The sequence below is a fragment of the Leptodactylus fuscus genome, chromosome 6, assembly GCF_031893055.1.
Source record: "Leptodactylus fuscus isolate aLepFus1 chromosome 6, aLepFus1.hap2, whole genome shotgun sequence".
Lineage (NCBI taxonomy): Eukaryota > Metazoa > Chordata > Amphibia > Anura > Leptodactylidae > Leptodactylus > Leptodactylus fuscus.
Genome location: NC_134270.1, coordinates 14,656,789 through 14,672,870, shown reverse-complemented (window position 1 = coordinate 14,672,870; position 16,082 = coordinate 14,656,789). Strand labels below are relative to the sequence as shown.

Below are 16,082 nucleotides of genomic sequence, written 5' to 3'. Positions count from 1 at the left end.
CAGAAACAACCTACAGACAAGGGTGGCGCTGTTAGTGGGGGGAAGAAACCTGTCCATTCTCTAATCAGAAACTATCCCTTTAACACATCATTCAGGGCTTTGGTCTAACCCCACGTGGTCCAGCTCAGGAAGTCAAAAACCCTCCATCCACGACGAGGCAGGTTCCGGTGACCATGTCGCTCTTGTCGCTGAGCAGGAAGAAAATGCTGTTGATGACGTCATCGACCTCTGGAGAGGGGAGAAGAGAATATTCATAATAAGAGGTAAGTACAGGGGGGTCCTAGAGAAGCCGCTCCACACACGTTAGGGTGTATTCACATTGTGGTTGGACCTAGTTAAAACTTCTTGTAGTTTGGGTGTAGTTTCCACTGCACCATGTGAATGCGGCTTACGTTTTCTGTGCAGACTTTCAGAAGGGATTTTAAAATCTGCAGCGTGTCCCTGTCTGTGGAAGTGATCACCAGTGAATTTTAAGGAAGTTTCAAGGAAAAGGAAGCTTTAATTCCCTCTTATACGTCTCCATATACTTCCCCTTATACTTCTCTCATACATCATCTTATACTTCTCCTTATACGTCTCCATATACTTCCCCTTATACTTCTCTCATACATCATCTTATACTTCTCCTTATACGTCTCCATATACTTCCCCTTATACTCCTCTCATACATATTTATATTTCTCTTATATTTTCTCTTACACATCCTCTTAGGCCCGGATCACATCTGCGTTTGGTATTCTGTTTGGGGAGCCGCTTGGAGACCCCCTGAACAGAATACTGAACGCATTGACAAGTGGTGAGCTTATGAAAGCATAGACCAGGGGTCCTCAAACTACGGCCCGCAGGCCACATGCGGCCCCCCGAGGACTTTTGTCCAGCCTGCTGCATGTGGCCAGCGCGTCGTCGTCTGGATCGCTCACTAATGGGGAATCCAGGATTCCCTGTTAGTGAGCGGATTGCTGCTTTCAGTTGTATGTGCAAATGCACATACAACTGAAAGCTGTCAGTGTAGGCCATGGTTGCTCGGCCTACACTGACGGCACAGAGTGACCTCTGCCCCGACGCAGGCGCGATAACGTTAGTCATCACGCTTGCAGTCTGAAGGAGGAGGACGCGCAGCAGCTCTTCATGGGTAAGTATGATAGAGTGAATGTGTTTGTAAGGCATGGGGGTACCTATGTACTGGGGAGCATATAATAAAGTGTGTTTGGTGGTACGTAGGTACTGGGGAGCATATAATAAAGTGTGTTTGGTGGTACGTATGTACTGGGGAGCATATAATACAGTGGGGGGCGTACTGTGGAGCATATAAAACTGTGTGGGGGGGCGTACTGAGGAGCATATAATACTGTGGGGGGGGGGGTACTGAGGAGCATATAATACTGTGTGGGGGGGGGTACTGAGGAGCATATAATACTGTGTGGGGGGGGTGTACTGAGGAGCATATAATGCTGTGTGGAGGGGTGTACTGAGGAGCATATTATAGTGTGGGGGGGGCATACTGAGGAGCATATAATACTGTGGGGGGGTGTAATGAGGAGCATATAATATTCTGTGTGGGGGGCATACTGAGGAGCATATAATGCTGTGGGGGTGTACTGGGGAGCATATAATAGTGTGGGGGGTGTACTGAGGAGCATATAATACTGTGGGGGGTGTAATGAGGAGCATATAATATTCTGTTTGTGTGGGGTGTACTGAGGAGCATATAATACTGTGTGGGGGGTGTACTGAGGAGAAAATAATACTGTGTGGGGGGACGTACTGAGGAGCATATAATACTGTGGGGGAGTGTAATGAGGAGCATATAATATTCTGTGTGTGGGGGTGTACTGAGGAGCATATAATAGTGTGTGTGGGGGGAGGCATAGTGAGGAGCATATAATACTGTGTGTATGGGGGGTGTACTGAGGGGCATATAGTACAGTGTGGGTGGGTGTACTGAAGAGCAGATAATACTGTGTGTGTGGGGACGTATTGAGGAGCATATAATACTGGGGGGGGGTGTACTAAGCAGCATATAATACTGGGGGGTGGAGCATATAATCTTACATTTTTTTAAACTATATTTCAGCCCTCAAGTGGTTTGAGGGACAGTGAACTGTCCCCCTGTTTGAAAAGTTTGAGGACCCCTGGCATAGACTATAACGGGGTCCATGTGTTTTTCGCACGGTGTCCACACAAGTCATACGGAGAGGAAAGTAGTTCATGAAGTACTTTTCTCTCCGCATGTATTGTAAACCAGGCCTTAGTTGTATTTTTATTCTTCCTCTTAGACTTCTCCCTTCTGCCAGATCCACTCTTGGCTTTAGCTCAAAAACTTCAGCAGAGTCTACAATAAAAACTACAATTGTTTTGCAATGTGTGGCCTCAGCCCAACCTAGGATGTACAATAAACCTCAAAGAGATGGGACATGGAGGAGTCTCTGTCTGTGGAACGTTCCTTATGTTTATGGACTTGTAGAAAGTCTTATAGGTGATAAATCACTGGGGGTCTCACTGCTGGGACCCCACAATCATTAGAATAGAGGTCATGAACCACTTTCTCCTCTATGTGATCCCATCTGAATGGAGGTTTGGTCGCTGCCACGTAATGTCTATGCTAAGGGATGGTGTTACCCACCGTGCAACCCAAGCCATAGCATAGAGCAGTGATGGGGAACCTTTTAGAGACCGAGTGCCCAAACTGCAACCCAAAACCCACTAAATTATCACGAAGTGCCAACACGGGAATTTAAACTTAATAAAGTGCGGATCCACAATGGCGGACAGTAACTGACCCACAAATTACAGTCATGTGAATGGGGCTTTACAGAGCTTTCAATAATACAAACAACTTTCTAGGAAATGTAAAGGTCTCTGCATTTAGTACTTTCAACAATTATTGTTCACTATTTACATCACACAGGATCTGTTTTATAGTGACCGTACAATGTTCTTACATCTGTACTAATATTATGTCTGCTATAATGCAGATACTGTGTGATATAAATAGTGAGGGGACCCCAGACAGTATTATATGCTCCACAGTAGGCCCCACACACTGTATTATATGCTCCATAGTAGCCCCCTCACAGGAGTATATGCTCCACAGTGGCAACCACACACAGTATTATATGCTTATCAATATGCCCCCAGTATTATATGCTCCTCAGTACCCCCACACACAGTATTATATGCTCCTCAGTACACATCCCCCCATTATTATATGCTCCTCAGCACCCCTCACACACAGTATTATATGCTCCTTAGTACCCCCTACACATTATTATATGCTCCTCAGTACCCCCACACACAGTATTATATGCTCCTCAGTACACATCCCCCCATTATTATATGCTCCTCAGCACCCCTCACACACAGTATTATATGCTCCTTAGTACCCCCTACACATTATTATATGCTCCTCAGTTCCCACTCACACAAAGTATTATATGCTCCTCAGTATGCATCCAGCCATTATTATATGCTCCTCAGTACCCCCACACACACAGTATTATATGTTCCTCAGTACACATCCACCCATTATATGCTCCTCAGTACGCCCCCCACACACTCACACAGTATTATATGCTCCTCAGCACCCCTCCCACACAGTATTATATGCTCCTCAGTATGTCCCTCACACACAGTATTATATGCTCCCCAATATGCATCCCCCCATTATTATATGCTCCTCAGTACCCCCACACGCACAGTATTATATGCTCCTCAGCACCCCTCAGACACAGTATTATATGCTCCTCAGTATGTCCCTCACACACAGTATTATATGCTCCTCAGTACCCCCACACACACAGTATTATATATTCCTCAGTTCCCACTCACACAAAGTATTATATGCTCCTCAGTACGCATCCCCCCATTATTATATGCTCCTCAGTACCCCCACACACACAGTATTATATGTACCTCAGTACGTATCCACCCATTATTATATGCGCCTCAGTACGCCCCCCAAAACACACAGTTTTATATGCTCCTCAACACCCCTCACACACAGTATTATATGCTCCTCAGTACGCATCCACCCATTATTATATGCTCCTCAGTACTCCCCCCACACAGTATTATATGCTCGTCAGTACGCCCCCCCTCCCCCCCCCCCACACACACACAGTATTATATGCTCCTCAGGGGCATTACTGGGAGAGTATAATGAGTGTAGGGTACAATATAATGTATGTCAGGGCAGTCTAGAGACACTAAGGGGGAGTATTAAGGATCCCAAAAAAATTCTAAACCTGCCCCTGTCCATGAGGCTTATGGAAACTGATGGGTATTTTGGACCAACACTACATTGAAATAGGAGGACACAAGATCCCCATTCTCATGAATAGTGGGGTCCTGTGGTTGAACCCTCACTGATCAGACACTTAGTATCTATCCTGTGCACCACAGGTGATACATGGTGATTGTAGGACAACCCTTTGGGTGGGAGCTTGACCCATTGCTAAGCATGAAATGAAGATGAATGTCATACTGGTTGAGTGGTAGGTAACACCTAAAATTAAAGTCATTGCAACAAGTGGGCATACATACCAGCAAAGCACCCCAAAGGAACATGACTGAGAAACGTTGCCGCCTTCTTCGGGTCCGAAAAATGTTCCTTTCCCATTCTTGTCATTATCACTGTGGGATTGACACTGTTAACCCGGATCTGGAAGATAAGATTAGATAAAGTATTATCTGGAGCTGAGACGTCTGACCGTGACCTATCATGTCTCAGTAAGTCTAAGGTCTCATTCACACAAGGAAATTGGGACCGGAAAAAATTTTTTAGGCCAGGAATACAAAAATGTACCGGACACCCCTTTAAATGACATAATCAACTCAATAACTCAGACCGCGGACTACAATCTACAACGTCACCTTGTTGGGTCCCAGCTCCAGCGCCATAGCTTTAGTGAACATGTCCATGGCGGCTTTAGTGGCACCTGCAAACCAGAAAGTAATGGGGTCAGTCTTTATTAAAGGGATTTTCCCATCAGACATTTTTATGGCACATTGACAGGGGGTCATGGGAGGAACTACCAGGTATAGCAGCGGTGATAGGACCCGACAACGAAGGGGGCCCCAATCTACTCAATCAAAGAGCAGACATGACAGTGGAAGGGAGTGTGCGCTGTATTATGGCTTCTCTATGACATTAACATTGACATCACTGTGTGAATTATCTCTGTACTGAGACATTATGTGTGTATGTATGCCAACATGTGACGTCATAGTATGTATTATACCCTATACTGCGATGTGCACAAGGTCAGTTTATTTATTATCTCTGTACTGTGACATCACTGTGTGTATTATCTTGTACTGTGACATCACTGTGTGTATTATCCCTGTACTGTGACATCACTGTGTGTATTATCCTGTACTGTGACATCACTGTGTGTATTATCTCTGTACTGTGACATCACTGTGTGTATTATCTCTGTACTGTGACATCACTGTGTGTATTATCCCTGTACTGTGACATCACTGTGTGTATTATCTCTGTACTGTGACATCACTGTGTGTATTATCTCTGTACTGTGACATCACTGTGTGTATTATCTCTGTACTGTGACATCACTGTGTGTATTATCCCTGTACTGTGACATCACTGTGTGTATTATCCCTGTACTGTGACATCACTGTGTGTATTATCCCTGTACTGTGACATCACTGTGTGTATTATCCTGTACTGTGACATCACTGTGTGTATTATCCCTGTACTGTGACATCACTGTGTGTATTATCTCTGTACTGTGACATCACTGTGTGTATTATCCCTGTACTGTGACATCACTGTGTGTATTATCTCTGTACTGTGACATCACTGTGTGTATTATCTCTGTACTGTGACATCACTGTGTGTATTATCTCTGTACTGTGACATCACTGTGTGTATTATCCCTGTACTGTGACATCACTGTGTGTATTATCCTGTACTGTGAAAACACTGTGTGTATTATCTCTGTACTGTGACATCACTGTGTGTATTATTCTGTACTGTGACATCACTGTGTGTATTATCCCTGTACTGTGACAACACTGTGTGTATTATCCTGTACTGTGACATCACTGTGTGTATTATCCCTGTACTGTGACATCACTGTGTGTATTATCTCTGTACTGTGACATCACTGTGTATTATCTCTGTACTGTGACATCACTGTGTGTATTATCTCTGTACTGTGACATCACTGTGTGTATTATCTCTGTACTGTGACATCACTGTGTGTATTATCTCTGTACTGTGACATCACTGTGTGTATTATCTCTGTACTGTGACATCACTGTGTGTATTATCCCTGTACTGTGACATCACTGTGTGTATTATCCTGTACTGTGACATCACTGTGTGTATTATCCCTGTACTGTGACATCACTGTGTGTATTATCTCTGTACTGTGACATCACTGTGTGTATTATCCTGTACTGTGACATCACTGTGTGTATTATCCCTGTACTGTGACATCACTGTGTGTATTATCCTGTACTGTGACATCACTGTGTGTATTATCCCTGTACTGTGACATCACTGTGTGTATTATCCCTGTACTGTGACATCACTGTGTGTATTATCCCTGTACTGTGACATCACTGTGTGTATTATCCCTGTACTGTGACATCACTGTGTGTATTATCCCTGTACTGTGACATCACTGTGTGTATTATCCTGTACTGTGACATCACTGTGTGTATTATCCTGTACTGTGACATCACTGTGTGTATTATCCCTGTACTGTGACATCACTGTGTGTATTATCCTGTACTGTGACATCACTGTGTGTATTATCCTGTACTGTGACATCACTGTGTGTATTATCCCTGTACTGTGACATCACTGTGTGTATTATCCCTGTACTGTGACATCACTGTGTGTATTATCCTGTACTGTGACATCACTGTGTGTATTATCCTGTACTGTGACATCACTGTGTGTATTATCCCTGTACTGTGACATCACTGTGTGTATTATCCTGTACTGTGACATCACTGTGTGTATTATCCCTGTACTGTGACATCACTGTGTGTATTATCCCTGTACTGTGACATCACTGTGTGTATTATCCCTGTACTGTGACATCACTGTGTGTATTATCCTGTACTGTGACATCACTGTGTGTATTATCCCTGTACTGTGACATCACTGTGTGTATTATCCTGTACTGTGACATCACTGTGTGTATTATCCCTGTACTGTGACATCACTGTGTGTATTATCCTGTACTGTGACATCACTGTGTGTATTATCCTGTACTGTGACATCACTGTGTGTATTATCTCTGTACTGTGACATCACTGTGTGTATTATCCTGTACTGTGACATCACTGTGTGTATTATCTCTGTACTGTGACATCACTGTGTGTATTATCCCTGTACTGTGACATCACTGTGTGTATTATCTCTGTACTGTGACATCACTGTGTGTATTATCCCTGTACTGTGACATCACTGTGTGTATTACCCCTGTACTGTGACATCACTGTGTGTATTATCTCTGTACTGTGACATCACTGTGTGTATTATCTCTGTACTGTGACATCACTGTGTGTATTATCTCTGTACTGTGACATCACTGTGCGTATTATCCTGTACTGTGACATCACTGTGTGTATTATCCTGTACTGTGACATCACTGTGTGTATTATCTCTGTACTGTCACATCACTGTGTGTATTATCCCTGTACTGTGACATCACTGTGTGTATTATCTCTGTACTGTCACATCACTGTGTGTATTATCTCTGTACTGTGACATCACTGTGTGTATTATCTCTGTACTGTGACATCACTGTGTGTATTATCCTGTACTGTGACATCACTGTGTGTATTATCTCTGTACTGTGACATCACTATGTGTATTATCTCTGTACTGTGACATCACTGTGTGTATTATCTCTGTACTGTGACATCACTGTGTGTATTATCTCTGTACTGTGACATCACTATGTGTATTATCCCTGTACTGTGACATCACTGTGTGTATTATCTCTGTACTGTGACATCACTGTGTGTATTATCTCTGTACTGTCACATCACTGTGTGTATTATCCTGTACTGTGACGTCACTGTGTGTATTATCTCTGTACTGTGACATCACTGTGTGTATTATCACTGTACTGTGACATCACTGTGTGTATTATCCTGTACTGTGACATCACTGTGTGTATTATCTCTGTACTGTGACATCACTGTGTGTATTATCCTGTACTGTGACGTCACTGTGTGTATTATCTCTGTACTGTGACATCACTGTGTGTATTATCACTGTACTGTGACATCACTGTGTGTATTATCCTGTACTGTGACATCGCTGTGTGTATTATCTCTGTACTGTGACATCACTGTGTGTATTATCCCTGTACTGTGACATCACTGTGTGTATTATCTCTGTACTGTGACATCACTGTGTGTATTATCCTGTACTGTGACATCACTGTGTGTATTATCCCTGTATTGAGACATTATATGTGTATTTATACCAACATGTGACATCATAGGATTTTTCCCGTATATCAGGCACTTTTATTATTCTGTATGTGGACATGCTGAGTGGGGTCTCAGACCTAATAGATTTGGCCGCACATAGGAGTAACAGGACAACCCTCCATGATCATTTCTGGTGTGTCCTGTGGATGTTCCCAAATTCGGTGTGAAAAATGTGTCACAAATTCAGTTTCTGTCTAGTAACAGATATAGCCGGTAGTACCGCCCCTCACCACTAGGAGATGCCGGAACCTTCTAGTGAATATTATTGCTATGCTGCGGCACTACTGGAGATGTACAGAGAGGGTTGTACGACGCTCCTGTCATGTAGGTGACATTATGTAACTACTGGAACTTGTCGTTCTTGTTCTAGAGCCCATTAGACTAATAGCTTACAGCTTATCTAGGTAGGGTACACATCTTCTTGGCAGCAGACGCTGGCGTGGGTGCAGTGGTTGGTGCCGTGGGGTAGGAATTATATATTAAAGACGGAGCCACCCAAATATTCACCTAGATTTACCTTCAAAGGGTTTCCCAGGTGATTTTCATATTGATCTACATTTTACAATTGATATCTGATCTGATTCTGCAGCTTCCAGCCCTGTCCACAGTAGGAGCGTCTGGAGACAGCTGGATGGGCTGATCAGTGTGGGGGTTCAGGTATTGGACCCCCAGTGATCAGACACTGTAGCTCCCAACAATCTAAGATTCAGCGGGATAATGATGGTTTCACACCACAGTCTTGTCTTCCTAGATGGTTGGGTACTTGTCCGCTGTCTTCTGACTCACTGGGGCAGTATATTTGAGTCAGTAAAATGAAATCAGAACCCTGTATGGGGGCCACAAGGTGGATATTATACTATTTGGAACCACAAGGGGGCATTATACTATGTGAACCACAAGGGGGCATTATACTATGTGGAACCACAAGGGGGCATTATACTATGTGGAACCAAAAGGGGGCATTATACTATGTGGAACCACAAGGGGGCATTATACTATGTGGAACCACAAGGGGGCATTATACTATGTGGAACCACAAGGGGGCATTATACTGTGCTCCACCGTACAAGGACACCCATAGGAAGCAGAAGAGCGTTACTTACAGTACAGGCTCAGATTCTTCATTGGCGTTATAGAGATTTGGCTGGAGACATTGACGATAGATCCGGGCACCCTGCGCTCAATCATCTGACGGGCCACAATCTGATGGGGCAAACAACACGACTACTCAGTCTGACTTGTCTGTTGTCATCCATGCAGAGTATTATTGGATCTCATGGTCCATGTTATATGTCTCTTACCTGAGATACCAGGACTAATGGTCTTGTATTAATGGCGAATAACCTGACAAGACAAGATGATATAATATAGTGATATAACACAACCCATGGACGGGCCAGGCTCTGTGTATGGAGGAAAGCAGTCATGGTTTTCTAATCTTAGACAATCCTTAAGGAAACTCAAAGTCTACATAGTAACATAGTACATCTTAAAGTGAACCTAAGGAGAAAGGTAAGTCTAATATGTACACTGTCTGCACAGATGGAGGGGACATGAATCTGGGGACAGCCATGGAGAGGACATGAATCTGGGGACAGCCATGGAGAGGACATGAATCTGGGGGCAGAGATGGAGGGGACATGAATCTGGGGACAGAGATGGAGGGGACATGAATCTGGGGACAAAGATGGAGGGGACATGAATCTGGGGACAGAGATGGGGGACATGAATCTGGGGACAGACATGGAGAGGACATGATTCTGGGGACAGACATGGAGAGGACATGAATCTGGGGCAGAGATGGAGGGGACATGAATCTGGGGACAGAGATGGAGGGGACATGAATCTGGGGGCAGACATGGAGAGGACATGATTCTGGGGACAGACATGGAGAGGACATGAATCTGGGGGCAGAGATGAAGGGGACATGAATCTGGGGGCAGAGATGGACGAGAGATGAATCTGGGGGTAGAGATGGAGGGGACATGAATCTGGGGGCAGAGATGAAGGGGACATGAATCTGGGGCCAGAGATGGACGAGAGATGAATCTGGGGGCAGAGATGGAGGGGACATGAATCTGGGGGCAGAGATGTGGAGACATAAATCTGGGGGAAGAGATGGAGGGGACATGAATCCTCAGGCAGAGATGGAGGGGACATGAATCTGGGGGCAGACATGGAGAGGACATGATTCTGGGGGCAGAGATGGAGAGGACATGAATCTGGGGACAGAGATGGAGGGGACATGAATCTGGGGGCAGAGATGGGGGACATGAATCTGGGGGCAGAGATGTGGAGACATGAATCTGGGGGCAGAGATGTGGAGACATGAATCTGGGGGCAGAGATGGAGGGGACATGAATCTGGGGGCAGAGATGGAGGGGACATGAATCTGGGGGCAGAGATGGAGGGGACATGAATCTGGGGGCAGAGATGGAGGGGACATGAATCTGGGGGCAGACATGGAGAGGACATGAATCTGGGGACAGATAATGAATGATAGTGAAATTTTGTGTTCATCGAAACAGGCCCAGGTTTCACACTGAGTATAAATACATTTAGAATCTATATTATTAACTATATGTATAATATGTACTGTTTTAGTGTCATTTTGTGCCATTTTGGTTGGTGGTGTGCCCCAGGATTTTTTAAGTGTAAAATGTGTGCCGCGACTCAAAAAAGGTTGAAAATCACTGCCCTAGACCACACAATCTGCCACTGTCCCATAGAGATAGGCCTACCCAACGCCTCCTCCCATCTGGTCATGTAGCGGTGACTAACGGGAAACAGTCGCCGAAGAGACGAGAATCTGGTAAATAGAGGAAATGAGACCCCTGGTGGACGTACCTGCACGACAGAACCTCTCAAGCGTTGTAGGGAGGGACACCCGAGAGGACCGATGGAGGAAACGGACAAAATGAACCACCTGAGAGTAGTGAAGCCACTCAGTGGATGGGAGATTGAAATTGTCCGTAAGGTCAGCAAAGAGCCCGAGCTCCAACGACACAGGGTCAACCATCTCCGCTATTCGATAAAGACCTGCTGCAGACCAAACCCTGACCATAGCGGAAGACAAGCTATCCGGATTGAGAGGGTTATATAAAATGGACACCATCAAGGAGCACCGAGACACCAGGGAAAACCGAACACTGCAGGCAGACCAAAGCAACCGCGTGAAGCAAATGGGGCCAAGTAAGTAAGGGAGAGGGGGCAGAGGGGAGAACCAACCCACAAGAGTGCATTGGGGTGCATAGGCGCCAACCAGAGTTTTTCAATCTCAACCCACCTGGTGTATGCTGGTATAACAGCCCAAAATGGGATACAACGCAAATGAGTCGCCCAATAATAATGCAAGAGACAATAGCCTGTCTTAAGGCTATTCCAACGTGGTTTGGGCTAAAAATAGGATTATAATGATAGAATCCCTTAAAACTAAATTAATAACGCCCAAATACCTGACATTAATAGGAATAGTAACTCCAGCATGTACCTGGTGCGTTTTACTTTCACTTTGCTGTACCGAGCTCTCCTCCTCCTCCTCTCCTACTTTGTAGGATACAGATGGCGGGGTCCAGGCCGGGTCCTTGTGCTGTACAATGTGAGCTCCGCTTCCTGGGGAGGAGGGAGCGTCCTATATCATTGCTGTAGCAGAGCATTAAAGGACGCTCCCTCTTATCTAAATATACACAAGTCCTGTGCTGGCTGCCATGCCAGCAAGATATGCCATGTGTTGCCAAACCTTGCTATACACTATATCCTTCTCTGTGATATTCTATTATACAGGTAGTCCTCGACTTACGACATTGATCCGTTCTAACGCGGCAGCGTAAACCATTGGAAACCTACCATACGACGCCACGTAGGAACGGATCAACGTGAGTTAGTGTGCAGTGAGGAAGACTGTACTATATACCGTACAGTACAGTACAGTCTTCGCTGCACACTAAATCACGTACTGTACAGGGAGAGCTGGCAGCTTGCTGTTACGAGGGAGCTTACTTTTTCTCATAGGAATGCATTGGCCAGTGTTGATTGGCCAGTGTACAGCATTCGGCTAATCAACGCTGGCCAGGAGGTGGAGTCTAATATCAGACCACAATGGAGACTGCTGTGGTCCAATCTTAGACTCCGCCTCCTCACAGACGAGCCTCCGGCAGAACCAGCGTTGATTGTCCGAATGCTGTACACTGGCCAATCAACGTTGGTCTATTCATTCCTATGAGAAAAAGTAAGCTCCCTCGTAACAGCAAGATGCCAGCTCTCCCGACTAGCAAGGACGAGCCTGCTGCAGAACCAGCGTTGATTTGCCGCAGGCTCGTCCTTGCTAGTCGGGAGTGCTGACAGCTTTCTGTTACGAGGGAGCTTTACTTTTTAGCTCATCTCTAGTCGTAACCACGAAACGTCGTAACCCGAGGACTACCTGTATTCTCATTTACATCCTTTTTGCATATTGGCACCACATTTTCTAAGCAACAATCCTATGTAATAAACCACTGAATTCAAAAAATATTGTGCCCACCTATCAAAACTATACTCACTGAGAAATCCTAGGAGGACTCTGATGCAATAGTATAAAACTTAACTTTTAATAAGATAAATAATTAAAAATGTAGTTCAGAACAAAGAGTGGTCAATCTTTCTTTGTCACACTCAAGACCAACATGATTGCCGTAGCAGATCAAATGCCTATGGACTTTGGCATACCACTCCCACTCACTGCACTTGCAGCAACTACATGTAGCAGAGCTTTCGTTCACGCATGCGCGAGTGTCCCGCACGGAGTTAGTGTAAGGACGCACGAGATGGGTCTAGCGCGCATGCGTGATGTTGCGTCTGTGCCAGCCCTCGGATTGGAGGAGGGTGTGAGGAGGGGAGGAGCCGGGTGCCTTATATAGTGGTTCATTTGCAGCGGTGGTTACCGCCGACATCAGAGCGGTCACGCTGCGGTCACGCTACACAATTTATTTCCCAGCAATGGCATCAACTGTTGCAGAAAATACCCTGAGACAGCCCCTGATGATACTTTGAATAGTGGAAACGCGTTGGGCATTTGAATGGTGGCAGGGCTATTTAGCTACTTGTCATATATAGCTTCTCTGTGGGGAGTTTAGTGGATCCAAATTCAGCTTTTCATCTGGCATGAGTCCTGTTGGTGTGGCATTAGGCCAGTATCCTCAGGTGCAAGTGCTGTGTTGAAGGCTGTATCATTTATTTGGAATCCCATGCTATTTGATCACACTCCCACTGGATTAGCTATGACATGGTATTTACAGGGAGGAAAGGGCTAGAGGTCTGTACCTACTTTAGAGTATATATCTAAATCTAGACATTAATGACTATTGGTCAAAGCCCTTATCCCGATCCCTGTGATTGAATTTTCATTCCCCCTAGTTGCTGCGAGTGCAGTGAGTGGTATGCCAAAGTCCATAGGCATTTGATCTGCTACGGCAATCATGTTGGTCTTGAGTGTGACAAAGAAAGATTGACCACTCTTTGTTCTGAACTACATTTTTAATTATTTATCTTATTAAAAGTTATTTTTTATACTATTGCATCAGAGTCCTCCTAGGATTTCTCAGTGAGTATACTATGTAATAAACCCCGTCATTGCTGACTCCTTAAATATTAGATTTATTAGATGCCATAGAAATATTTATAGAAATTCCAAGACCCAAAAGTACATCCTGGGGCGGTCTCATGTACACACTCTTGCAGAAAGCTCTGATGCCTTGTGTGTCCTGACATCAATCCATCATATTTTATTACCTGACATGTCTAGTCATGACAATTTGGCGCTTTCGACATATCCCATTCAATAAATAGCTCACATTTTTTTCTTACCTTCTGTCTGTGATATCTAAAATTGGGATGATTTGTGAATGTTGCATCGTGGAGTCATTCATTATTTGGGAGAGGTTGTAGCCAACATACTGCAGAGCAAATTCACTCCGAATATCAGAGACTAGTTATAATGGATCGGGGAAGAGGTTGGACCGCGCCTTATTGTACGCGCGACAGCCTCAGGGACAAATATAAAATGTGCTGCAGCCATCATGTGAATATTAGCACCAGAAGGCTTATACCGGTGAACAAGAACCTACATATAGTACAACTTTTCATGAAAATTCAGGTAACCCTTTAAAGGGGTATTCCTAAAGGCTGGAGTGTAGATACCCCAGTATTCACCCCGCTGAGTTGCCCAGGATTTCAGGACGCTTCTGTTTCCCCTTCTCACGTGGGTGGCATATAACTATCCTGGCCCCTACGGAGATGACGAGACGTACCTGTCAAAGGACTCCTGTGTAATCTCTAGAAATGGCCGCTCCTCTGCAACCGCTGCGTTATTCACCAAAAGGTCCACAGGTCCAATTGAGCCCAGGGCCGCTTCTGTTGCAGGCCAGTCCGCCAGGTCCACACATATGGTCTCCACACCCGGGCACTGAAGAATAAGTCATCGGGCCAACTTTACTAATAGAGATCCGTCTGGACATGCAGCAGATTTATCAAGGTGGCTGATGTTGGACGATCAATCACCAAAGATGCTGAATATTTATGCCAGGGCATATTTGTCATTTCAGGGTCCCCCATAGCACAGGTAACTAGGAGTGAAACCAGGAGGCAGATCGACCCAGGGGATGAGGGTCTTGTTCTGATCACATGACCTGAGGTCGGAAACAGCCCAGGTCCAGTATCAAGAAAACCTCATCACATGTAAGCACAATTGCCCCTTTAATCATAGCCCTCTCACCCATAAGGTTACCCACAATTCCCCTCTCTACATCTCTTCCTCCCTATTTTAGGCTAACCTGCTCTATTATCCTAATATCTTTTTCTCCTCTTGTGCTGCACCAGGTCTCTAGAATGCTCTACCCTGGAATAAGCTATATCTAAAAACAACTTCATGACACCTCCATTCCTGCTATAGGTAGAGGCCATTACAGGTGAACCCACTGATGTCAGGAGATAGGATAAGACATGTTGACCTGTACTTGCCCGACCCCTTTGTTCTCCTCTTTAAATCAGAACACATGCATGCCCAGCTTAAGGTTATGGCCACTGTCATTGTCAGAATTACATACTATCTTTACCTCCTTGGCCAGGCTCTCCAGATCTTCTGCCGTCCGACTCAGTGCAACCACTTCAGCACCTGATGCCCACAAAGCCTTCACCAGTCCACGTCCTATCCCTGCAAGAAGAAGCTGCAGCTGCACAAACTGTCCATATGTGACACAGCCAAAAATAAATCAAAGGTTAAATCACCAGCTAAACCTGAATGAACCATACTTGGTGCATGTACTTACCCTTCCCTGCCCCGGTCACTAGAGCGCGATGGCCTTTAAAGGTGATCTCCATTGTACCTGCAAGGACAAGCTTATGTAGAGGATTCGGCGACTGTGAGCTCTGATGGAAGAAGGTCTGATATATCAACGTACACGGTGTGGTGCAGACCTTCACATACATAAGTTGCACCTCTTTTCCCTCGGGGGAAACCGAACCAGTCCATACATGTGTAATCCAACATTCATCCTACAGTGCGCTGTCCCCTAAAGTGCAGCTCCAAGTATACACCGAGGAGCAAAAGGGTAACTAAGTTTAGACCT

The 16,082-nt window shown here is 45.1% G+C and overlaps 1 protein-coding gene across 1 annotated transcript; it reads right to left on the bottom strand.

Annotated features, from left to right (window-relative positions):
• Positions 1-87: 87 nt before the first annotated feature.
• Positions 88-16,082, bottom strand: LOC142210315 (L-xylulose reductase-like). The gene is made up of 8 exons (XM_075279390.1): positions 15,783-16,082; positions 15,570-15,667; positions 14,766-14,920; positions 9,783-9,825; positions 9,585-9,684; positions 4,873-4,937; positions 4,543-4,660; positions 88-228 (listed from the first exon to the last, which is right to left on the bottom strand). The coding sequence occupies exons 1-8, from the start codon at positions 15,940-15,942 to the stop codon at positions 125-127; spliced, it is 843 nt and encodes a 280-aa protein (XP_075135491.1). The 5' UTR covers positions 15,943-16,082; the 3' UTR covers positions 88-124.

Excerpts from the sequence above, each read along its gene's own strand:
- LOC142210315 (XM_075279390.1), bottom strand. The coding sequence starts at position 15,942 with ATGTATGTGAAGGTCTGCACCACACCGTGTACGTTGATATATCAGACC. Across the intron at positions 9,826-14,765 it reads ACACAGGAGTCCTTTGACAG|GTTATTCGCCATTAATACAA; the intron begins GTACGTCTCGTC and ends TTGTCTTGTCAG. Across the intron at positions 4,661-4,872 it reads TGGAGCTGGGACCCAACAAG|ATCCGGGTTAACAGTGTCAA; the intron begins GTGACGTTGTAG and ends CTTATCTTCCAG.